Source organism: Trichoderma ghanense (assembly GCF_004382785.1).
Source record: "Trichoderma ghanense strain CCMA-1212 chromosome Unknown scaffold_9, whole genome shotgun sequence".
Classification (NCBI taxonomy): domain Eukaryota; kingdom Fungi; phylum Ascomycota; class Sordariomycetes; order Hypocreales; family Hypocreaceae; genus Trichoderma; species Trichoderma ghanense.
In genome coordinates, this window is record NW_027395672.1 from 704,354 (window position 1) to 727,351 (window position 22,998).

Sequence of the window (22,998 nt, forward strand, 5' to 3'; positions counted from 1 at the left end):
TCTTCTTGCATCGGCTTCCATGTTCGGCTGGTGGTAGATGTTGGGCTAATCACACCAGGAAACTCTTCGTGCAAGGTCAAGTATGGACAAGGTCATATATTTTTCAACTTATGGACAAGAGCCTTGTTAACTATATGCGTACCACCAACAGGCCCCTCTCCAAGGATCTCATCTCCTTTTCCATAAACATGATCAGCGTATTGGGTTATATGCCAACTGTGCTCATACCCAAGGCCACAAGCTGCCTATGCCTTGTAGGGCTTGCCAGTGCCGTACTGGATGTTGGTGACGGACAGGCCGGTACCCTGGTGGGGGTCGCCAAGCTGGTGAGGGCAACTGGGCTGATTGCTGACGGCGAGGTTGAGCTTGCAGACCTCGTTCCAGCCATATTTGCAGATGGGATCGACAATGTTGATGAGCTCGTAGTTCTTGGCGACCCACGAGTCCTTCTGGCTGAGGCAGCCAGCGATGAAGTTCATGCTGTTGGCGGAGGAAAAGGGCAGCTTGCCGTTATGCAGGAGGCCCTTGCACTTGTCCATGCCGACGTAGGCCCAGTCGACGTTGAAGCCTCCCCCCGTGCGGGGGCTCTCGGTGGCGGACTTGCCGGAGAGGAGCTGGTTCCAGGCGTCGTAGGAGATGTCGTTTGCGCCGCCGGACTGGTCGATCTTGAGGACGTGGACGGCGCGGCCCTGGTACTTTAGCTCGACGCAGAGGTTGTTGCAGTCTACGGCGCCGGGCCAGTAGGCGACGCGGTTGGTGTTGATGAGGCAGCCGAGGACGCCGACGGAGGAGGAGTACTGCTCGTGGGGGGTGATGGAGACGGTACCGGCGCGGGGGACGACGGAGGCGGAGATGGGGGTTGTGGCTGCGGCGAGGAGGCCGGCGATGGTGGTGAGGGAGAGCATTTTGGTGAGAAGGAGTTGGTTGAGATGGGTGTTTAGGTTGTGGGATGGGAGATTTGTTGAGATTGTTGTGGTGCTTGCTGATGAGGTTTCGAAAGGGGAGATATGGATGGATGAATCTTGACCTTATATATCTTTCTTGTTCTGTTTGCCCTCATGAGAATCTTGTGTTTGGGGGAACGCGGAGAGCAAGTCTCGCGCTTGGAAATTGTGTTTGTGAGAGGGCGTTATGGAGGTGGAATGTGATGGCTTCATCTGCTCGTCTCTGGATTTGCTCTTTCGTACTGCCACTCTTTGGTGTGTTGGATACGAAAGCATCTTCTGAGGAGATTGGATGAGGAGGCAACCTGCGAATCGAATCCAGGGGCTTCATCTGTCACGACTGTCACCAACGTTCTATTACATGCACAAACCCTATTCTGCGACGAAGGAAACTATCTCTTTCACGATATTCTCTCTGATTGAGGAAATGGGCACGAGGCGTATGGCCATTGGCGTCGATGGATGGGACTGAGAGTTGCAAGAAGCGATCAAGATGTTGGTGGAGGGGCTGCTTGCTTCGCGGGTTTGCATGTTTGCGTTCTTTGCGTTGACTGCTCGAGGATGCTATTGGATGGTTAAGTATCTGCTGACACGGACATGTTGACCCTGGGTTTGATTATGTGTGTCTTGACTCTATTGCATTGGTCTGGAAGCCTGAATAGACTTCTCACAAGAGAATGGAAGCGGAGTAATGGCGCTGGCGCATTCAAGGATGTCTTTGATGTAAGGTAGACTGAGGCATCCTGGCAGCTTTAGATCAAATGGATATCCTATCATGTTGAGTTGAGCTGGCATTATCGAACAAGATGGCTTTTACAGCATTCTTACAGTATCACAGTGGCCAATTACTGGTGTTGTACTCCGATGAGGAGAGTGATAGTACCAAGAGTCGGGGGGGTCATACAACCGCGGCTCCTGAACCCAACACGACCGAGTGAGCTGAGCACCCTTATGATCACATTCTCTGACGGACATACTCCAACAATTTCCCCCCCGAATTTCAACGGCTAATGCCTGTTTTCCTGCGAGCGATCGGAATGTGCATCATGCTAGGATTCGAGCCCCTGAACTTGATGCATGCAGTAATATTCTCCGGTTATATCTGCTTTAATGAGATCGAATGTGCGCAGAAGGACCCAGGATACCTAACTAGCGAGTTTACGCTAGATCTGGGCTTCTCCCATTTCCTTGGACTTAGATCCTCGTGTTCCACCTACTTGGGACCCTCCAGCCAAAGGGTTCAAGCCATGCGTAGTCTCCAGTTTTGCATCGCCAAGGCGACGATCCGGCCCGTTCCCATGGTAAGGCTACATAATCGACGGACAAGATGTTCGGTAGGTGGGAGAGGGGCATCTTTCCAAGAAGCCAAATGCTTGTTTCCGCAAGGTACACTGTGGACATGTTTGCGTTGGTGATAGGTCCCTGGGCTCGGATATCACTGCATGAGCCTGGGGCACTCGCAGTGCTGGCAGTAAGGCTCGCTGGGCTTTCAGAGATTAGTTCTCCGCTTCTTTTCGTACAAAGGAGCGCCACGCAAGCACTGCTGCATGTTGGTCGAGTGCTATTGCTGATTGGCATTTCTGAAAGATCAATCCTCTTTGCAGCAGAGGGGAAATTGTTCGCTTAGCAAGAGACATACAGGCATGGAGTCTGGGTCCTTTTTTTACTTGAATTGGATTTCCTGTGCCTTCAATTCCATCCTGTTGGGGCAGTGACAACCCTTAAAGATGGCACGGATATCCGCCGCCATGGTACCAACAATTGACTCAAGGTGATCCGTGCCTAAGGGGTTCTTGAAGCGTCTAGACATCAAGGTGTGTAGCCGCGGCCAACTGCAGAGGCATCCAGTATTAGAACAGGCCAAGTGTCTTGCTTCTCCAGAAGGTCCGGATGAAGCCGAGAGCATGAGGGTTTGGCATCTGGCACATGGGTTATTTACTTATTCAAATACTCTACGGAGGACATATTGGTGGTTACTCGGTGGCACGGTGCTGTCACACACTTTGATTGAAGTATTCCAAGATTTACAGCGTGGCTCACTGAGCCAGAAATGTGATGAATGTCATCGACATTGCATATTCTACCTCCTCGCATATGTTGTATCCCTGTCACTTTTCGTGAACGAGCTCCTTACTTGGCACTCATATCTTGCGCCCTATCACGCCACTACGAATCCTGCTCGACGATAGATCGCAATCTGTGTTGCAGCTCCTCGAGATGTGATTTGCCATGCTCATCTCTGTACTTCTCCAAAATCTCTCTCCGCATAACGCGTCGCGGGGCCCTTCGTCCTGTAAAGAGCTCGAACTGCGCACAACCCTGCTCTGGCAAAAGGTCTAGACCGTCCATGGCCACCCAACCCCGTGAAGCCCCATCCCTGGCCTGCTTCAAGAGCGGCGTGTTCAGTGTTTTGTACCCAAGTTCGATGATGACGCCTCCTGTTTGGTGGCTCAGCCAGGCATCTGGCATTCTGAATTCAGGCGACGGAGTGTTGCCTATCGGGTGCGTGGGAATACAAGAGATGATGACGGATGGGTATCGGTACTCTGTTGGCCAGGGCTCTTCGAGTGAGGTAAACACGTGGAATTTGATATCGCGAGCGTTGGAAAGGGGATTGTGCATCTTCTCTTGGAGCAGCTGCTGAAAATGGGCTACCAGTTTCTCTGCGTTTGCTGTCGTGCGATTGTATATGGCAATGTTCTTGATGCCGACCTGCAGCATGGCATATACCGCGGCACGTGCCATGCCTCCTGCACCGATGATGAACCCCCAAGTCGCTTGTCGTACGGCGTTGGCTGGGGACAATCCGCGCCGAATGCAGGCTCGAATTCCGATCCAGTCCGTGTTCTCGCCGTACAGAGCGAGGACAGGACCAGCTCTGTTGACGCCGGCCAGAAGAGCAGAACCCGTTGGGATGGTGCCGTCTGGCCTGAGCTGGCGGATGGGGATGAGAGTGTTGGCGGCCCCTATGGCTCTCGCATGGGGACTGAGATATTTGGTCAAAGTCGTCACTTCCACTTTGAAGGGCAAGCCTATCGATGCTCCGCCGAATGAAGGATCGTATATAAGTTGTTCCACGCCTTTCAAAGACTCGCTTGAGTAGGGCTCGTACCGATGTGGTATTCCGCAGGCTGACAAGGCGGCGTTGTGCATGGCTGGAGACATGCTGTATCCGACATTGGCTCCGAAGACGTAAAGCCTCATGGCATCGTAAACAAAAGACGCATAGAGAGCATTTGTAGCCTCCTTTGCTGTGATATAGGGAAAAGGGGCGCTTCTCTCGTCGGCCTGTGTCACCGGACTGGGAGCGACGAGCGTAAGTATTTGGTTGAAGCAGGTCGAGTGCCGGCCGAGATGCCCGCAATTGTATGCAATGAGTGGTATTCTGTGACCTCTGAGAGAGGATATCTTGGACTTGAGTTGTGAGATTTGAAAGTTGTCTTCCATTGTTTTGGCTTCTCGGACGAGGCGGACCAGGTCACAGCCAAGCTGGCAGGCTTTGTGGTACCAGGATGTCCAAGCTGGAGAGTCCCAAGGCTGAATATCTGTCGACACATAGTAATTCCCAACGATTTTCGATCGGCTTTTTGCTGACATGATTTTCAAGAGATCAGACTGGTCGAGTCGCAGGTCGACTGTGAGCATCTCCGGAGCCAGAGACAGAGCATGTGAAAGCAGATCCAAGTATGATCGTACCACCCTGTTATTCGGAATCTCGGGAAGCTTGATGTGCAGCAAGATGGGCAACATGGTGCTTCTTCTCACAATCCCCAAAGCCTCGGCGATTTTGTTCGTGAACTCGTCGACACTATCCATGGACTCTCCAGCTGTTGCTAAGTTGTTGACGAAGACTTGAACAGCGTCGACGCCGACTATTGAATCCTCCCAGTCCTGTGTGCCGCTCAGAACGTCTTGGATGTGCACTGACAGACAGTACGTGAATTGCCGGTCTTCGGGCGCAATGCTGGCGAGAGGGAATGCAGACTCGAAGAACGGGATTGTACCGGTGGGATACACGAGAGACAGAAATTTCAAGAAATGTCTCTCCGCCGGCTTTAGGGCGAGATAGGGCGCGTTCCCTATGATTCCCTGATGGTGGGCCTCCTTCCCTTCAATGGAAGTTTCGCGGAATTCGGAGACGTTGAAGAACTCTAGATTGGTACAGCTGCGATAGAACAAGTTGCTCATGTGCATCAAGTTATGAGCCTTTGTCCGATCCTTGATCTTCAGATGACCTTGAATGGCATCGATATCCCGAAGAATGTGAATCACTGGATTTGTGGCTGCAAACTGTCGAAGGAGGCTCTGGACTTTTCTCTCCATCCATGGACACACAATGATGCATCCTGTGGGATTCTGCTCAAGGATTTCTTGGAGCACAGCGGCTTGCTTTCGTTGCCACTCGATGTTCCCATTGGTCTGTCTGAAGCTTGAACTTGATGAGCCAGTGATTGATTGAAATGCCGCCTCGACATTGATGATGTTCTTCTTCAAGGCGGATGCGGCCATGATGGCCAATGTCGATTTCCCGGACCCGCGCAGCCCTACCAGGACGAGAGAGGCATCGGAGCTGAAGTCTGGTATCTTGGCTCTGAGGGGAGTAATTGGCGGCGTGGGTGTCCGTGAGGTACTCCCCGATTCTGACGACAAGTTGGTGAAGATACAAGGCCTCAATCGGCTCTCAACAGCGAGAGGCCCTTCAGTGGCGTCCATGGCAGCCAACGGTCTCTTGACGCCGGCCATGATGCCTCATTCTGTTCCAATTCTGGCGTACTTCCTCTTTCTTTAGAACATGTTCAACATGAAATCAAGATCTATCGGAAGTTATTGAACAACGGCGACGATATCTGCTTGCAGCGTTCTGAACGCTCTTTCGTAATAGCTGGGAGGGGGATAAGCATTTACCCGGGACCATATTTGCCACCCCTGTTAGAGCTCAAGCTATGTCTCCAGCTTTACCCCAGGTCTTCCCCAGCTGGACAGCCTTGACCAATAGCATCGAGGTGAGTTGAGTTTCGTTACGCGAGGAGCCAGAAAATCGGCCGAATGCCGATCGTGAAGACATTTCTACAACTTCTCAACTACCAGACTTACGGACATTGCTCAGAACTGATGCTGGCGTCGAGCTGTACATGTGCGATGCTGGCATGGGAACTGGAAACTGCCAGAACTACAACTCGAAACTGAGCAGCCGCTGCAACTACCGGTGAGACATGCTCGACCAACATGCCGCCCCGAAAGAGATCAGCTGGCGACCCGGAGTTTGCTAGGAGGCCAGAAAGAGCCGCATCAGAAACCAAGCGACGCCGAGTATCCCTGGCTTGTGACGCCTGCAGAACAGCCCGAGAGAAATGTGACGGTGGCCGCCCCCAATGTGGCCGCTGCGTGTCTCAAAATCGATCCTGTTCATATACTCCAACATCCAAGAAGAGGGGCATCCAGAGCGGGTATCTGAGGGCCATTGAGCTGTCGCTGGCGTGGCTGCTGGAAAGTGTTCCTGAGTGCGAGGAAGCCTTGTATCAGCTGCTAGTCAAGGATGGCGGAAAGGATGGCGTGCGCGTCCTTGTAAGCAAAGGCAGGTCTTCGAGCAGGCTGCAGGAGCAATGGAGCAACTGTCGGGTTCATCAGGGGATTGAGACATTGCTTTGCCAGGGCGGTTCGCACAAAGAAGAAGCGTCTGTTGCTGGAAATTCGGATACAGACGCCGATACCACGGAGGGATCGATCAACGACACGAGACAGCGATTAGGAGAATGTCATGACATGACCGCGGAAAACCTGGACTCGTGCTCTTCGCTGAAGGAGTCCGGGAGAGCTCAAGGTCGGGTGTTGAAGCTGCCTTCGAATTATCGACATCTCCTCGATATATATTTCGCGTATACTCACTGTTGGTTTCCTATCCTGGACCGGGACGACGTCTTTACCACCGCAGCTACGTGCGACTCCATGTCCCTGACGATCCATGGCTATACGGAGGAGACTAACAACAGCTCCTCGAGGCTTGCCGTTCTCTGGTCGGTCTTGGCTGTTGCGGCCTTGCAAGACGCTCACTCTTCGGCCCCTACCGTGAGTGAAGGATCCATGTCGCCGGCTGAGATTCTGGCAGTGGCACGCGGCTTGGTTCCACAAGAGGAGGACTACTTCGATGTATCGAGCATTCAGGCACTTCTTCTTCACGCAATTATCCTCATTGGCCGCGAAAACCTACTGGGTGCCTCAGTAATAGCTGGAAAAGCTGTGCGTCTCATTTCATATATGCGGTCAAGCAGAGCATCCCACACGCACGGCGGAGTGCAAAAGCCAAGCCTAGAAAGACTGGCTGCTGCTTGCAACGTTGTCGAAGCGCTGACATCGATTTGTATTGGCCAGCCATCTCACTTGTTGGATACCGGGAATTTCCAAGCGAATCGTCTTCCCCAGGGTGGTCCGGAGTTGGATGATTGTTTCAGCCCGACGCACGGCTTCGGAAACCTGTCGCTGCATCCTGACTCTGCTCGTCCCCAAGCTGCACACTCCCTTGTGGCCCTAGACCAGCTCAGTCGATTTGCTCGGATACTGAGTTCCCATGCAGCTGGAAAGCTTCAGAAAGACTGTTCCGTCAAGGCCGTTACTGTCGCAGACCTCGTGTCATCGTTGGATCCGCAGTTTGGCTTCTGCAACTCCGTCATCGCCGGAGAGGCAACACCAATGCTACCGTCTGCTTTTCTGGCTCAGGCTATGTTCCTGGCCACGACTGTCGAACTTGTTCCGGGCCAGCGATCCTCACTTATATCCAACTTCTTGGAGGTGGTCGAGTCGAGCGTTTCGAATTTCGGGGCATGCGGCACACCACCTATTACTGTTGCGCTCTTTTCACTTGTTGAACAGAAGGGAGCGATAGGTGAGATGCGAACATCTGAAGCAAGCAGGTGGAGTGCGGCATTGAACACGATCAAAGCTGTGTGGCTGCAAGACGAGACGGCTAAAAGTACAGCATGCATATCGCCTAAGACATCATCAACAGATTACAGCTCCTGGAGAAGAAGCCTCGGCTCAGAGCCGTTAAGACGGCATGACCTAATGGGTCAACGTAACGCGGATTCCCAAGAACCTTTTACAGGATCGTTCAGCCAAGGATATGGATTTCTCCCAGCGGATGTGGACATGCCCGCTAGCAACCAACTGTATCCGACAGGCCAGCATAAATCTTCTCCCGCACAGCTCCCACCGCCTCTGGGGATGATGTTCTCGCCAGCTGCAGGGACCGCGATGAATCCAATTGGCCGTGATTTGCGAGCCATGGAATCGCATTCCGACGGGGTTGATTATGATGCTATATTAGAGGAACTGGGCAACATCGACTATGCCGAAAGTATTGGCATTGACCCCCAGTTTATGATGAATCTTGGATTCGCCCCTGGTTGTACGCTGGAGGAGATGTTTCATGTGGACTCTGGTATTTCATAGCATTGCTCTCTTAGCATTTCATACTTCCGACGCACTATCGTACTTCGCGGTCTTCAAACAAGCTTCATCCGGAACTGCATAGACATCTTGAGGGATATCTTGATCTCGGTTGCTTTCTCTACTACCTACGTAAGAAGCCGATATAGGTCACACGGACACTCTAGCGGTTGAGAATTCGCTAGCTCCAGACTCAGGTTAAATTGCCTCCCGCTTTAAACGTCTGGATATGTTTTTATCCAGGCGTGGGTGGCGACTCCACACCTCGAGAGAACGTTCCCCACGATCTTTGTTCCGCTTCTGCCACCTTTACCCCAGATTCATCAAGATCCCGGTTCGAATCTGCATGGTCTAGCGCCTCAGCACCGAACTCTTCCCCGTGGGGAAAGTTCATACCAAGCCCCTGGCTCAGCGTATCCGCATATAAGTTGATCAATGGCCTTGGAAGAACTTGCTTTCGATTTTGGAGCGGAGCTTCTGAGTTCAGACGCACTCTTGTAGAGCTCAACAATCCTGCATCATGACTATTCTTGCCTTGAAAGAAGATCGGCCAACGCCCAAGGCCGTCTACAACTGGAGAGTCTATGCCTGTGCTGCCACGGCATCCTTTGCAGCATGCATGATAGGATACGACTCTGCTTTCATCGGCACCACTCTTGCCCTCCCCTCCTTCGAGGCCGAGTTCAACTTTGCGCAATATACCAAGTCACACCTTACCCTGATCCAGCAAAACATTGTGTCGGTATATCAAGCCGGAGCCTTCTTTGGAAGCTTGGCGGCCTATGTCTCCAGCTACTTTCTCGGACGGAGGAAGTCTCTCCTCGCGTTTGCTGCCTGCTTCATGGTTGGAGCCGGCATGATGCTCGGCGCCTCTGGCAGTCGTGGCCTTGGCCTGATCATCGGCGGCCGAGTTCTCGCTGGATTTGGAGTTGGCGGATGTTCCAACATGACTCCTATCTACATCTCTGAGCTTGCTCCGCCGGCTGTGCGTGGACGCCTTGTTGGTCTGTACGAGCTTGGGTGGCAGATTGGCGGCCTGGTTGGATTCTGGATCACATACGGAGTGAATACGACCATGGCGCCTAGCAGGACGCAGTGGCTCATCCCCTTTGCCGTCCAGTTGATTCCCGGAGGAATGCTCTTGATCGGTGCTGTCTTTATACCCGAATCGCCACGCTGGCTCTTCTTGAAGGGTAAACGGGAAGAGGCTTTGAAGGTCCTCTGCTGGATGAGACAGCTTGACCGGGGTGACAAGTACATCGTGGAGGAGGTGAGCTTCATCGATGAAGACCTGGAGCGGTACCGCCGAGAAGTCGGGGCTGGTTTCTGGAAGCCGTTCCTGTCTCTGAAGGAGCGTAGGATTCAGTGGAGATTCTTGCTCGGAGCTCTGCTGTTTGTTTTCCAGAATGGTAAGGCATTCCTAGCCATTTGAGTATGATGATCCCTCACTGACATCTTTTTCAAGGCTCCGGCATCAACGCAATCAACTACTACAGTCCGACCGTCTTCCGCAGCATCGGCGTCCAAGGAACAAACACAAGCTTCCTCACGACCGGCATCTTTGGAGTCGTCAAAACAGCCTTGACCCTCGTCTGGCTGCTCGTGCTCATCGACCACATGGGTCGCCGCAAGCTTCTGATGATTGGTGCCCTTGGCGGCTCCCTCTGCATGTGGTTCATCGGAGCATACATCAAGATTTCCGATCCCGCCTCAAATCAGAGCAACACCAAGCTATCTTCTGGAGGCATCGCCGCCATCTTCTTCTTCTACCTGTGGACGGCATTCTACACGCCGTCATGGAACGGAACGCCCTGGGTCATCAATTCGGAAATGTTTGACCAGAACACGCGGTCGCTTGGTCAGGCCAATGCGGCGGCGAACAATTGGTTCTGGAACTTTATTATCGCGAGGTTCACGCAGCAGATGTTTGAGGCGTGGGGGTACGGCGTGTACTTTTTCTTTGCGTCGCTGATGATTATTTCTGTCTTCTTTGTGTTCTTCTGCATTCCTGAGACGAAGGCGTTGCCTCTTGAGGCCATGGATCGGCTCTTTACGATTAAGCCCACGTGGAAGGCAAACGGGATCCTGCTGGAGGAGCTTCGAGCTGAGAATGAGGAGTTTCGACAGAACACGCAGGGGGTTGGATGGGACACTGAGAAGGAGACTTCAGCTGAGCAGGTAGAATGCAGAACGGCGGAAGTGTAAGGTAGTGTTAGCGAGATTAAGAGTCACACGATGAGAATATGAACTGGACACGCCCTGATCTTGTTACTTTCATGCTGTTGGCGAGGGTCGTGAGAAGTTTGCTTTGTTCATTGTGTGTATCATCTGTGGGATATCCCATGTTGGTAAACAAGGGGAGAGGGAGAAGAATATGAGATCAGTGAACTAAAGTATGGGAGAGAAACTATGTCATGGACGCTGTTTGACGCGTTTAGGCTGTCACTGAAGCATTCTCCCAGCATGTCAAAAACACCGTTTCCCATTTGTGTACATGCCTTTCTATCTATAGCTTTGCTTGTGCTCTATGGGCTACAACCTCCGCAATAGCGGCCTTCACCTTCTCAGCCGGCAGGGCATCAATCGTGTTGCCCGTCCAATACGTGTCTTGTTCCAACCCTTGCCACACCAAAGCCTCCGTTCCTAGAATAACATTCCAGCCTTTCCCCTCCGCAAGCATACCCAAAGCGGTAAACGGCGTAGGATTGTAGCACATTTCAAGCATTGCGCCCTTGTGCTTCTTGTCCAGCATTATTTCGGTGATCTTCCTCGCTAGTACCTCTCCACTTGTGCGTGGTATCAAATCCGGTATGCATGCAACAATGGCACCGGGTCCGTCCGCTTCCATCGCCTGCTCTACCGTGGAAATGTGTAAGAGGTCGTCTCCGTAGCCTCTGGACGCGCAGTCTCGAATGACGGCTTCGACCTCGGACGCATCGCGATTCACGAGGTATATCTCTCTGACCTTCATCCACTTTCTCAGGGCATAGATGGCGCTGCGTGCGGCTCCTCCGCCGCCGATGACCAGAGCAGGTCTGTCGTGGTATGTCGATGCTGGATCTTTGACGTTGTATAGGAAGGAATCGCGGATGCCAATGACGTCTGTGTTTGTGCCGCACAATATCCGTCGCCCGTCTCGTTGCTTGAAGAAGACTGTGTTGCAGGCTCCGACATCACGGCATTCGTCCGTCATTTCGTCAAGATAGGGCAGAATCGCTACCTTGTTGGGCATTGTGACGGATGCGCCTGAGCGGAGAGAGGCACGGTTAGACAGCAATTATGTAGTTTGTTCGACGACTTTTACGTACCGTAGCATGATGGGTGCTGAACCAAGTCTAGGAAAAGCTGTAGGTCTGATGAATCGAGGCGAAGCTGGGCCCAGCGGAGGTTAAGATGGTCGTAGATGACTTGATGGAGAAAAGGAGACAGAGAGTGGGTGATCTTTTGGCCGAAGAGATAGCAGTGCTTGTCGAGAGACGCACGCTCAATGTCCTGATGGGCGGTCTCAGTTGACACGGCCATATTGGAGAGCTGTCAATGTTGCTGCAGCGTCGATTATTCGGTGTCGTTGAGTCGAGCAATATGGCCGCGCAGTGATCATAATCTCACGGACATGGCGGGTTATAAAAGTGAAGATATGTAGAGGAAGGTCCACATTGCCGGGGAGCAAGCGGCGAACTCAAGAGCTTACTCAACTAGCAACGTCGGTCGCATCGACGAATGTCCGGGTATTCTCTTTGAAAGGACTTGTGCCTCTGGGTGATCAATACGGAGCGTGGGGTAATCACACAGACAACTCCGGTCCTTGTGCGGATCGAGAGTTGATGCTCCACCGCGACCCGGCTAAAGCCTTATCCAGACGAACCACTCGATGCCTCAGCAGTCAGACATGCATGTCACGAACATTGGCTTTTTCGCAGCTTATTTTCTCACCCAAGTGATTATTGAATCATCATGACGGCTTTTTCGAGGGATCGGACGCCTTTCAGGGAGCTCTCGAAACTCCATAGCCGAATGTCTAAGTAGTGAGCCGCCAGACAATCGTACCCTAAAGTTCCGTGTATGGAAGTGAGAGGGCTTATGTTTACCCGGTGTGTTAGGAGAGCGAGTGAGGTCCTATCCTCGACTGTCCAATGCATTCAAGACACTTATCTTGAGTTAATATGTCGTCGTTGGATTGCTGATGCTTCCTAACATTGGGTATAAGATGATCCATCTCTCTTGTATAGAGCAGAGCGGATGGTGCTTATCAGACGACTCAATTGATATCATATCACGATCACATACTTGCCAACTTATACCCCATCATCGTCTGTACCAATCTGTCAACATGCTCTACAAGCCAAGTATCTGCACAGTATCCCTGGGACGCAGCTCTGCTGGTCACACTCTAGAGCACAAACTTGACATGGCCAGTAAATACGGCTTCCAGGCAATCGAGCTATTCTTCGAAGACCTCTTGGATCTGGCCAATACAATCCCGGGGGGCGATCCAGTGAGCAATCAGCTTGCAGCTGCGGCGATAATCCGCCAACTGTGTGACGATCGCAAGCTCTCGATACTCTGCCTCCAGCCTTTCATGCATTATGAGGGCTTGGTGGACCGAGACCTTCACCAGAAGCGGTTGGAAGATGCCAAATTCTGGGTGCGTTTGGCGCACATTCTAGGGACAGACTTGATTCTGCTCCCCAGCAGCTTCCTATCGCCTTCAGAAGTATCACCGGATATGGATGTGATTGTCCGGGACATGGTCGAGATTGCAGAGATTGGCCTTGGAGCTTCTCCGGTCATCAGATTCGCATACGAGGCTCTCTGCTGGGGGACGCGAGTTGATACGTGGGAGGGCAGCTGGGAAGTCGTGCAGAGAGTTGACCGTCCTAATTTCGGACTTTGTCTTGACACTTTCAACGTTGCCGGTCGAGTTTATGCAGACCCTTCGGTATCTTCGGGTCGAACAGAGAACTGTGACGAAGCGACTGAAGCCTCCTTGCGTGGCATGATGGCCTCGGTCGATCCGACAAAGCTCTTCCTGGTGCAAATGGCAGATGCAGAGAAACTTGCTGGACCTCTCGACAGCAGCCATCCATTCTACCACCCAGAGCAGCCGCCCCGGATGAGCTGGTCTCGGAACGCCAGGTTATTCTACGGGGAGTCCCATCACGGCGGATATCTCCCCGTTAAGAGGATTCTGGAAGTCATCATCCGCGACATTGGATATCAGGGCTGGCTGAGCTTTGAGGTGTTCAACAGGGTACTGTTGGAGCGTGACGAACGAATTCCGGAAACAATGGCTAGGAGGGCGGCACAGTCATGGAAGTCGATGGAGCGTGAATTGGCATTTGAGCGCTCGAGAGTGCGTTATAAGGCTCAAGCTCTTTTGTAGACTACTCAAAGCTTCACTGGAAACAGCGTTCTGAGATGCTTGGTTATCTGCTTCATAGCTTAGGCGATACCGTATTGACCCTCATATGCTTCGCAGCAAACTCGATTGCAGCTGTATATCCAAACACGCCCAACCCACAAATGACCGCTTCTGCCTTATCACTCAAATAGCTGTGTCGCCTCCATTGCTCCCGTGCGTGCACATTCGATACGTGGACCTCGACAAACGGGATTCCCACGCCAAGGAGAGCGTCTCGAATTGCGACGCTGGTATGGGTAAAGGCCCCGGGATTGATGATGATTGCATCCTTGGCTCCGCGAGCGGCCTGGATCTTGTCTACAATGGCTCCTTCGTGGTTGGACTGGAAGGCTTCGATTTGTACGGATAGCTCTGCTGCTTGGGCTTGGGCTTGCGTGACGACGTCGTTGAGCGTTGATGAGCCGTATATTTGAGGTTCTCTCGTCCCGAGGAGATTGAGATTCGGTCCGTTGATGAGAAGGATGCGCTGTGCCATGATGTGATTCTTGTTGTGGCTGGGTAGATGTGCAGGTAGACAATCTGCTGCTGCTGGTCAGATATGCCATTTTATGTATAGGGTGGGAGGCGACTCGCCTGTAGGTGGATGGGCATGGGTAAAGATTCATCCACTCAAGCTCTGCATCTTCGTTGCACGCAGTGAGCGTCCGCTCTTCCACTAGGACAACTGCCATGGATCCCAGACAAGGTAAGATAGCCTGCCACATTACTTGATTCCAGAAGCTGCGGTGAAGCATCGCCATGCTAGTCTACATATATCTATCCGTGTAACCTTAAACCGCCTTGAACCGCCTCAGCCACAGGGTGCGCATGCTGTTGAAGTAGCTATCGGCGACACGGTACCTGGCCGTGAACTCGCCCATATCATTTATTGGAAAGTAAACATCAGAACGCCATAGTAGAAGTTTTCCAGACAGAGACGAATGCTGTAGCTTCTTCTTGCCTTCTTCCGGCATATCCAGGTATTCTCGAATGGCCAAGAGCCACAACTGCCGATACAGTATATTGAGACAATCAGCGGCATCGACTTGAGCAGACTTCAATGTAGACCGCGATACCTGAATCGGACATCTCCCAGGTTGAGTCCGAAGATGCACGCTCCAGGGCAGAGAACATCGGTTTTCCTCGTTTGGGATGTAACAACATTTTCATACAGTTTGCGGAACCCTCCAGGTACTTCAAATCTTCAAGGAATCAAGCTCCTGGGGCGATCAATTGAAGGGCTTCTACATCACGCCCACTTAGGCGTCGTAACATTCCCATCATCGTCGTCAAACACCGAGTAATCGACGTCCCTTATATCGCGGAGAGAAGCGATCAGTAACTCGTCAGTTAGCCCTCTTTGACAGACACATAGTTAGAGATCGTACCTACGTCGTGACCCTTCAAACACATCATCGTATATATCACACTAAGCCTCAAGCCGCTATACAGTGCTGCAACATGGCGGAAAGCATCAAAGCCAGTGCGAATTCTAGATAATCAAAGAGTTGCTCGAGACTTTCCCCCCTATTAGTCGACTCCGAGGCGGTAGTTAAGCGCGCCCATATCGCTTCTCAAAGTATAAGTCCTTGGGCCCCAAAACCCCCTTGAAACCCTCTCACCCTGCAGTAGAATACCCCGTCGTTGGGGCGTCCTTCACTCGTATAGTCGTCAATCAAGTCACCTTTTAATTCCTCGCCGGTGTCTGGTTCCGATTTCAGTGATATACGAAATCAGCGTTTGCACTGAACATACCTGCAGGATATAGGCCTACGATCCACCGCTTGTCCAGGTAGGGTGGTGTCTGGCGAGCAGCCTCCACTCTGCGTCTTCATCGTAGATACTCCAAATGTATCGTGACGGGTAGTTCCGGCTGAGAATAATTCCTGGAAGCGCAGGTTGAATAGAGTCGGGGAAGAGTCCAGAAGCACTCGAGCACTGGGCCAGCTGGCCCCTCATCAACGATCGCTGGTATTCGATTCGGGAGGTCGCCAGGTCTGAAGCCCCTTTCGACGCGAAAGAGCCTTTTTCAACCGCTCAGCATTCTCCTGATTCAATCCCTTGGAATGCGGCAATGACAGTGCGACGTCAATGTCCGAGTCTTGGTTATTGTGTACGTCCCCTTCCGCCGAGAGGAGTCGAGACGTGAGAGATAGATCCTATGGTATTCATCCGCCGACTTGATACGAGTATGTGGATTCCACAAGGCATTTTCCTTGTCCGCCGAGTACAGCAGTTTTCAGCTGTTTGATCCATAGCTTCATAGGCAAAAGAGGTTGCACGAGACTAGATGGATCGCCAGGCGTGAATCCTGCAACATAAGCTGAACAGACGCTACATCCCGTACGCATGATTGGAGGATCATGGGTTTGGTCATGCAAACGTTGACCTTGAATTGAACATACTGGCGGACATGAACCGTGCCACCTAGTCCTACTGACTACGCAAAGAACGAGACCGTCGAGGAAGAAAATGGCCCAGGGCAAGCGAGGCCAACAAGATAACATCTATCAAGGTCAGCCACAAACATAATATCCGACACTATGCTAGAGATGGCAAATATCTCGCCTGTTTGCATGGTCCAGCTTGGCGACAGGTGCAAGTTGTGCACTAGAGAGTAACTTCAATCGAGAAATCAAACCTGCTAGCAAGCACTCCCGTGAGCACCTAAGTCGCTTTCGTCAAGAACCGTACCTTTTGTTGAAGTGGTGTATGTCTCGCTTGTACTGTGACCCCGTGGGGATCCGTGAGGGCGAGCGTGAGAAACCTTGGCAGCGACCACAGCAACCACGGGGACGGAAATCAATGCAAGGGGTAGAGCTTGCAGAGAACAAGGCACGTGAGAGAATGACACGGCAGAACGGCCGGCCAGCTGCGGCCAGCCTTGGTTTGGCTGTGAATGAGAGAATGCCGGGTCTATCCAAGACAATGTAGGGAGTCCAGCCTCGTCGTCGTCGTCGTCATCATCAACGCTGTGACCTGAAACCATCGTATGTCGGTGTAGAGGATCCTGATGTTAGTTTGCTGGATCATATGCCGCGGGCGATCGGCTCCGCCTGACGAACAAAACCGGGCATGCATCTAGGGTTCCCTAATCAGGGGTAGAGGCGTACTGGGCTTTGGGACAAGGGGGTCATAGGGCTTCAAGGGGCCCATATGCTAAGAGAGTCGAGAACGTGGGGCCCATATGCTAAGAGAGTCGAGAACGTGGGGCCCATATGCTAAGAGAGTCGAGAACGTTCAATTCATCCAGCTCTGAAACCTATTAGCTTATTCTCCCTATAAGTAAAGATATCCTAGGGAGAGAGGAGAGGTCTTGGAGTCACCTGATTAGAGTTGCCTGATGCCCATACGCTGTCCAATATCGACACAGCCCTGCAACCTTGCCTTTTACCGCGCCTTCCATATAGCCATGCCAAATCTCGAAAACAGCGAGTCACTCCTCGAAACTGCCAAAAGCCGACCTTACCCCTTGTGCATTCCTACCTTGCAGTAGCTGTAGACTATAGTCATATCGGATCAACTAGTAAGCCTTTATATTACAACATTGTCAACTTCGACGAAGTTTAGAACGCCCCCCATTCGTTGCTCTTCAAATGCATATAATACAGTAAATAGTAATATTCTTCTACGTAGACCTATTCCTCAGCTAATTAATTGGTATGCTTAGAGTCATTTATTCTGTATCCCATTCCATCCCGTGTATTGCCTTTCTGATCAGCTTGAGCACTCACCTGTTGCGGAGTCCTAAGTGTATAAATGTCTTGTCCCTTCCGTCATCATCCCATTCCTTAACAAGACATTATACACCGTTGTCTTATTCCGAGGAGATGGATGACTGCCTTATCATATTTCTTAAAATAATGTTGTGTTCAGCTATCCCGTTTCCGAACTAGACGGCAATTCCTTTATGCCGGTTAAGCGTGTATGACTAGGAGGTCATCGAGACACTTGCCAAACTCCCGATGCCTTTCAACATCGATGCAAGCGATCTCAGGACACCGGTATTCTCGACGGAAACGGGCGGAGTCATGGGGTGGAGGACAAATGTTGAATTCTCAGTATAGATCGTAACTATTTATACTCGTTGAACCACAGCTCATAATTTCAATGCAGATGACTTTTTCTCACAGACTTCAATCTATCAATCACTATTCACTCTTCTCAACTTTCTAAACCTACGACGAATAAAAATGGCTCTTCTCCAGCTTGCCGGCTTTGTTGCTCTTCTTGCCTTTTCGGGCGTAACAAAGGCCCAAATCACTACGCCCTGTACCTATCAGGAGTATGTGTGTGGCGCAACACTACTCGCTAATGGCATGTTCTACTTCTCTATTATCTCTTAAGCTATTAGCTAACCTTGCCTCAAAGGATACACTGCTGCGACCGAATTGAGAACAGCATATGATGCCAACCCCAACGCTCCGACAATTACAGATGCCCAGCTGGGCCAGGTCCTCTACCGCTGCGTCGATGAAGCCGGCGGCATTGTCGGCAACTCTTACTGCATTGTAGGCTGTGCTGTGGTTGGTGACGACACCGTAAATGATATGTGTACTATGTAAGGTGGAGTGGTTACTGGGTTGTGTTGCTGCGATAACTAGGGCCTTGGAAATTGCAACCTGGGAGGGCGTGAGGGATTAGAGCCGTGGAATTGTGATAGTGCTACTACTCTTTTTTCCCCATTTTACGGGTTTTTTTAATGAGAGTAGCGATTGATTTCTGAAACCTTCCGTGGTCGCTTCCATGTTTCTTTGAGAACTCTAGTCGGTCCTTATACCATATCATGGGTCACAGGGGCTTCATCAGTCGCAATAGGAGCTCTGTTTGTATCGTACGAGATACACATTTTAGGTAAGTTTCCATCTCCACGGCGAGTCAGTAATACCTAGCATTGGCGACATTTTTTTCCAATTGAGGCCTTCTCCAAGTCGGTTACAGTTCGATTAATATATACTAATTTCTTCGAGAAGTAAAATAAAAGGTAGTAGTTCAACCACTTGTCTTCGTTTTCTCCTTGAGTATAGAAGATTTATACTACTATTCAGTCGCTTTCATTGAAAATTCTTAGTATCTGGTATGGCCATATCGGTTTCTCACTTTAATAGGGAATGAATATGTCGCGTGGAAATGGGAGAAACGAGACGACCTACGAGTCTACGCAGGAGTTTCTTCTTGGCTGGAGCGAGCCGAACTTCAACCCAAACACATTCGGTCCATCTTCAATAGATATGCCGAACAAGTTTAAGGCAAAGTGGAAGGTGGCATAAATAACATTAGCTTAAATCACGTTCTAACATTCATCCGCGCCTAAATAACCTCGGAATCTCTGCGCCACCAAACAGTCTCCATTTAAGAACCACTTCGTCTTGATTGAAGAAAGGCGTCGGTACTAGAACTTTGAAAAAAAGGTCCGATAGCTTACATGACGCACTGGTCGTTCACCAGAGTACCGTTCATATCGATACAGCCCGCAAAGCAGTACGCGTTGCCGACGATCCCTCCACTGATATTGATGCAACGGAAGGTGACCTGGAGAAGCAAAACGTCGGGGAGGGGGGGAATAGATGGCGTGCTGGCGATAGCGTCGGCGAGCTCGGTAAGGTTGTAGCCTATAGGTGAAGGGGAATCATTTAACGACATGAGACAGGCATTCATTTTTACGAAAAGAGTATTACGGAAGGAAGTTGGTTGTAGTTACCGTAGTCGTTGATGAGGTTAAAGCCGCACTTGTAACTCTGGTAGATACAAGGATTGTCAAAGGACTGGACGCCAGGGATAAGGCAGAGCGCTGCGGCGAAAAGAGTAACCAAGGTACTATGCATCTGGGACCTAGTTTGAGTTTGCCAAGATGGATAGAGAGGAGGACCTTGCGTTGGACGTTGGGCTTTGGTTATCGTTCTTGGTACTAAAGCATAGAGTAAACTTGGGCGATGCTGGCTTTATGTACTCGGTTGACTCATATGGCGTGTAGCAGAGTCCTCCAAGACAAGTTGTTCTCACTTGCATCCATAAATTCACAGTTAAAGGTCTGGAGTCAAATTACACTTAAAAGGTTAGGATAGTATAAACAGACGAGAAGTATTGACACTCCTACTTACCCTTGACACAGCGAGATATCTACGTCCAGTTTACAGTTATGCACCATCATAGAGCCTTCTTTGGTTCTTTAGAGACTACAAGCTTGTCTGGGTCGGGGAATATCATGGCGAAACCAGGATGCCAAGTTTCCATGGAGTAGACTGGATAGAGTATCCAGAATCGTCAACGCTGTAAGATGTAGACAATGACTGAATGCCCTGTACGCCGGGTTGGTATGCTTGGTCTAAGGGCCAAACGTCCTTGTGCGGGTTGGCATGCAAGGGCGTGCATGGGTATGGCCGGCCTTAACGTGATGTTTTGCTCCAGGAACCCGATGATCATTTACGGCAGACGTCCATGGTCTCATACCCCATGGCGCGCAGAGTATACTGAGGGGCCGTTGCCCGGGCGAGATCGAAACGTGAGGCGTATTTCTTTCGAGGCGTGAATCAATCCAAGCCTCACCTTTCCGATCCACCCAACGCCTGCTGGCTGGCTGCATGGTGGCAGGAAGTAGATGCGATGGCACAGGGGTGAGTCCTGAGTTGCAGATAGCTACTTGGGCTCATATTGCACAACCAGCTTGACCTGCCTTCTGCGCTGCGGATGATGTCGGCAGCCCAGCCACCTCGCGGATTCCTGATAGTCGGACCGACCCATCAAATAAGCCGGGTGCGTGTGAAGTTATCCGAGACAAGCCCGCCGTCAAAGATGCCTTGATAGCTCGGGGTCTGGCACGACTCCCGAGACAGAGCATACCAAAGCGGCGTTAAGCCTTCGACAGGCATGAGCACCCTCCCTTGTCACAGGCCAGACGTCAATTTATTAGAATAGCTATACCTCTAGACTTATACTCGGAGGAGGGTATCGATCTCTCGCCGTAGATTAGCCACGGTGGAGTGTGGACTGTGCGTACTGCTTGCAGCAGGGTTGATCCAGTTTAGAAATGGAATCATATTAGCATCTTAGCCCAAACTGTGTTTACTGTTCCCCACGAGTTTTCGACGTTTCCGGGGTAATGGGGCTTGTATTTGCACTGAATAGACTGCGGCTTTCATCGTATCATAGTACTTATAGGCGTCGATTTCCAAAATACCAATACACGCAGTATTTTCGCTCCCATTTCCTCCTTGCGCGTTTCTTTAATGCCTATCCCTGGTGCCTGCGAGTACACTTGTCCAGCTTTAGAGTATAAACCCCTTTAATTCTTCACACTGCTCGACATCCAGATCTACACAATCGCGAACGAGCATGCGGTTACCCGCAAAGTTCTCGGCGCTGTTGCCTCTGCTGAAGATTACTGATTTAGAGCCTCGCCCCTTCTTGGAGGGGGGCTTTGAGTCAGCGGGCGTTGGGTAAGTCCAATATTATCCTCTCCATTGTATGAATGTGTCTGCCGTCAAAGACGAGCGCTTACAACCAACAATTGTTTCAGCGCTCCGCCCAGGCCCAACCAGCCGCAGTTCCTCCTCCAGGTGGACGCACAAAGGCCTAGAAGACTAACGACTTCCTACTTGTTCCCAAAGGGGACTTGTACAGAATGTCAGTATGCAACATTCTTCTCGCTGATGGGCGACCAGTTGTTCGCAGACGGAGAGATAGTCGCGGCCAGCGAGGGCACGACATACCAGCCGCTCCTCGAGACGCCGAGCATCGGAGCAGCCATCGACCATGGGTTCTCGCTCGAAGAGGGCATTCTTCAGTGGCGGCATCCGAGCTTTACTGGCGGGAAAGCCAGCTTTTGCTTATCGGCGTCGAACACGGTCCTGGCTGTCTTCAACGAATCAAGCATTCCGACCGACTGCGCACCGGCGAACCTTGTCAATGTGCCATGTAAGTCTTATCACAACGAAACAGATCTCATCAGCCTTGGCTCATGCGTGCTATAGATGCCCGGTGTTTCCCATCGATTGATCCGATTAATGTATTGGTCATAGCTGACGATACCGGGTCTTCTCAACGAGCTGCAGGAAGCGTAAGTGGTACGGACACTCCACCAGACGTCGCCAAATATGGTTATGGCAGTGGCAGAGCCTCCGTTGGGACAGGTCAGCTGAGTCCTCTGGCTCCTATTGACCACGGGCCCAGCTACAACTACAACAAGGGGGGACCGGGTTCTACAACACCCCCGAGCTCCATTAGCTACGGGGGCAGCGCCAACTACAATAACGGAGGACTGGGTTCCACAACACCCCCGAGCTCCGTTAGCTACGGGGGCAGCGCCAACTACAATAACGGAGGACTGGGTTCCACAACACCCCCGAGCTCCGTTAGCTACGGGGGCAGCGCCAACTACAATAACGGAGGACTGGGTTCCACAACACCCCCGAGCTCCGTTAGCTACGGGAACAGCTACAACTATAACATTGCCGCTTCAAGCCCTGTAGGACCCTCAGGTCCGGCAGGGCTCTCTAAATCTGATGGAAAGGACGGTGGGGATGGGTGGCATAGCAATGATGGGTGGCACGGCCATGGTGGGTGGCACGGTGATGATGGGCGGCATGGCGATGATGGGCGGCATGGCGATGATGGGCGGCATGGCGATGATGGGGAACATGGCGACGATGGGCGGCATGGCGATGATGGGGAACATGGCGACGATGGGAGAGATGGCGACGATGGGAGGGATGGCGACGATGGGAGGGATGGCGACGATGGGAGGGATGGCGATGATGGAAGGGACGGTAGGAATGGGGAAGATGGCGATGATGGGGAAGATGGTGGCGATGGGAGGGATGGGAGAGATGGGAAGGATGGCGATGGGAGGGATGGGAGAGATGGGAAGGATGGCGATGGGAGGGATGGGAGGGACGGGAGGGACGGAAGGGACGGGAGGGATGGTCTCCAGGGTCCTCCTGGGCCACCCGGTCCACCCGGCCTCCCAGGTATCAACGGGACGAATGGTGCACCTGGGCCAATGGGGCCCGCCGGATCAGATGGCCCCGAAGGCCCTGCCGGTCCTCAAGGGGCCGCTGGGCCTCAAGGTGCTACTGGTCCTGCTGGGCCTCAAGGTGATCCTGGTCCTCAAGGTGCCACGGGTGCTCAAGGTGCCACGGGTCCTCAAGGTGCCACGGGTCCTCAAGGTGCCACGGGTCCTCAAGGTGCCACGGGTCCTCAAGGTGCCACGGG

At 51.8% G+C, this 22,998-nt stretch overlaps 10 protein-coding genes across 10 annotated transcripts in view; 5 read left to right on the forward strand and 5 right to left on the reverse strand.

Annotated features, from left to right (window-relative positions):
- Positions 1-245: 245 nt before the first annotated feature.
- CCMA1212_007318 (uncharacterized protein) lies at positions 246-905 on the reverse strand (the record flags this gene model as incomplete). Its single annotated transcript, XM_073704489.1, has 1 exon — positions 246-905. One exon carries the CDS (start codon positions 903-905, stop codon positions 246-248), a length of 660 nt encoding a protein of 219 aa, XP_073557124.1.
- A 2,205-nt stretch (positions 906-3,110) lies between these two features.
- On the reverse strand, positions 3,111-5,687 carry CCMA1212_007319 (uncharacterized protein; the record flags this gene model as incomplete). The annotated part of the gene is made up of 1 exon (XM_073704490.1): positions 3,111-5,687. The coding sequence occupies one exon, from the start codon at positions 5,685-5,687 to the stop codon at positions 3,111-3,113; it is 2,577 nt and encodes an 858-aa protein (XP_073557122.1).
- A 483-nt stretch (positions 5,688-6,170) lies between these two features.
- Positions 6,171-8,390, forward strand: CCMA1212_007320 (uncharacterized protein; the record flags this gene model as incomplete). The annotated part of the gene is made up of 1 exon (XM_073704491.1): positions 6,171-8,390. The coding sequence occupies one exon, from the start codon at positions 6,171-6,173 to the stop codon at positions 8,388-8,390; it is 2,220 nt and encodes a 739-aa protein (XP_073556922.1).
- Positions 8,391-8,907: 517 nt separating this feature from the next.
- Positions 8,908-10,592, forward strand: CCMA1212_007321 (uncharacterized protein; the record flags this gene model as incomplete). Its single annotated transcript, XM_073704492.1, has 2 exons — positions 8,908-9,796; positions 9,853-10,592. 2 exons carry the CDS (start codon positions 8,908-8,910, stop codon positions 10,590-10,592), a joined length of 1,629 nt encoding a protein of 542 aa, XP_073557086.1.
- A 301-nt stretch (positions 10,593-10,893) lies between these two features.
- CCMA1212_007322 (uncharacterized protein) lies at positions 10,894-12,002 on the reverse strand (the record flags this gene model as incomplete). The annotated part of the gene is made up of 3 exons (XM_073704493.1): positions 10,894-11,633; positions 11,696-11,918; positions 11,997-12,002. The coding sequence occupies 3 exons, from the start codon at positions 12,000-12,002 to the stop codon at positions 10,894-10,896; spliced, it is 969 nt and encodes a 322-aa protein (XP_073556925.1).
- Positions 12,003-12,717: 715 nt separating this feature from the next.
- On the forward strand, positions 12,718-13,770 carry CCMA1212_007323 (uncharacterized protein; the record flags this gene model as incomplete). Its single annotated transcript, XM_073704494.1, has 1 exon — positions 12,718-13,770. One exon carries the CDS (start codon positions 12,718-12,720, stop codon positions 13,768-13,770), a length of 1,053 nt encoding a protein of 350 aa, XP_073556966.1.
- Positions 13,771-13,822: 52 nt separating this feature from the next.
- CCMA1212_007324 (Catabolic 3-dehydroquinase) lies at positions 13,823-14,284 on the reverse strand (the record flags this gene model as incomplete). The annotated part of the gene is made up of 1 exon (XM_073704495.1): positions 13,823-14,284. One exon carries the CDS (start codon positions 14,282-14,284, stop codon positions 13,823-13,825), a length of 462 nt encoding a protein of 153 aa, XP_073557082.1.
- Positions 14,285-17,981: 3,697 nt separating this feature from the next.
- CCMA1212_007325 (uncharacterized protein) lies at positions 17,982-18,353 on the forward strand (the record flags this gene model as incomplete). The annotated part of the gene is made up of 2 exons (XM_073704496.1): positions 17,982-18,105; positions 18,160-18,353. The coding sequence occupies 2 exons, from the start codon at positions 17,982-17,984 to the stop codon at positions 18,351-18,353; spliced, it is 318 nt and encodes a 105-aa protein (XP_073557083.1).
- Positions 18,354-19,209: 856 nt separating this feature from the next.
- On the reverse strand, positions 19,210-19,620 carry CCMA1212_007326 (uncharacterized protein; the record flags this gene model as incomplete). The annotated part of the gene is made up of 2 exons (XM_073704497.1): positions 19,490-19,620; positions 19,210-19,400 (listed from the first exon to the last, which is right to left on the reverse strand). The coding sequence occupies exons 1-2, from the start codon at positions 19,611-19,613 to the stop codon at positions 19,210-19,212; spliced, it is 315 nt and encodes a 104-aa protein (XP_073557084.1). The 5' UTR covers positions 19,614-19,620.
- A 1,500-nt stretch (positions 19,621-21,120) lies between these two features.
- CCMA1212_007327 (Collagen alpha-1) overlaps positions 21,121-22,998 on the forward strand; it is a gene marked incomplete at both ends in the record, with an annotated part of 3,439 nt that continues 1,561 nt past the window's right edge. The window contains 3 exons of the mRNA XM_073704498.1: positions 21,121-21,224; positions 21,305-21,702; positions 21,807-22,988. Coding sequence (XP_073557085.1) covers positions 21,121-21,224; positions 21,305-21,702; positions 21,807-22,988 — 1,684 coding nt within the window. The remainder of the gene's footprint in view (positions 21,225-21,304; positions 21,703-21,806; positions 22,989-22,998) is intronic.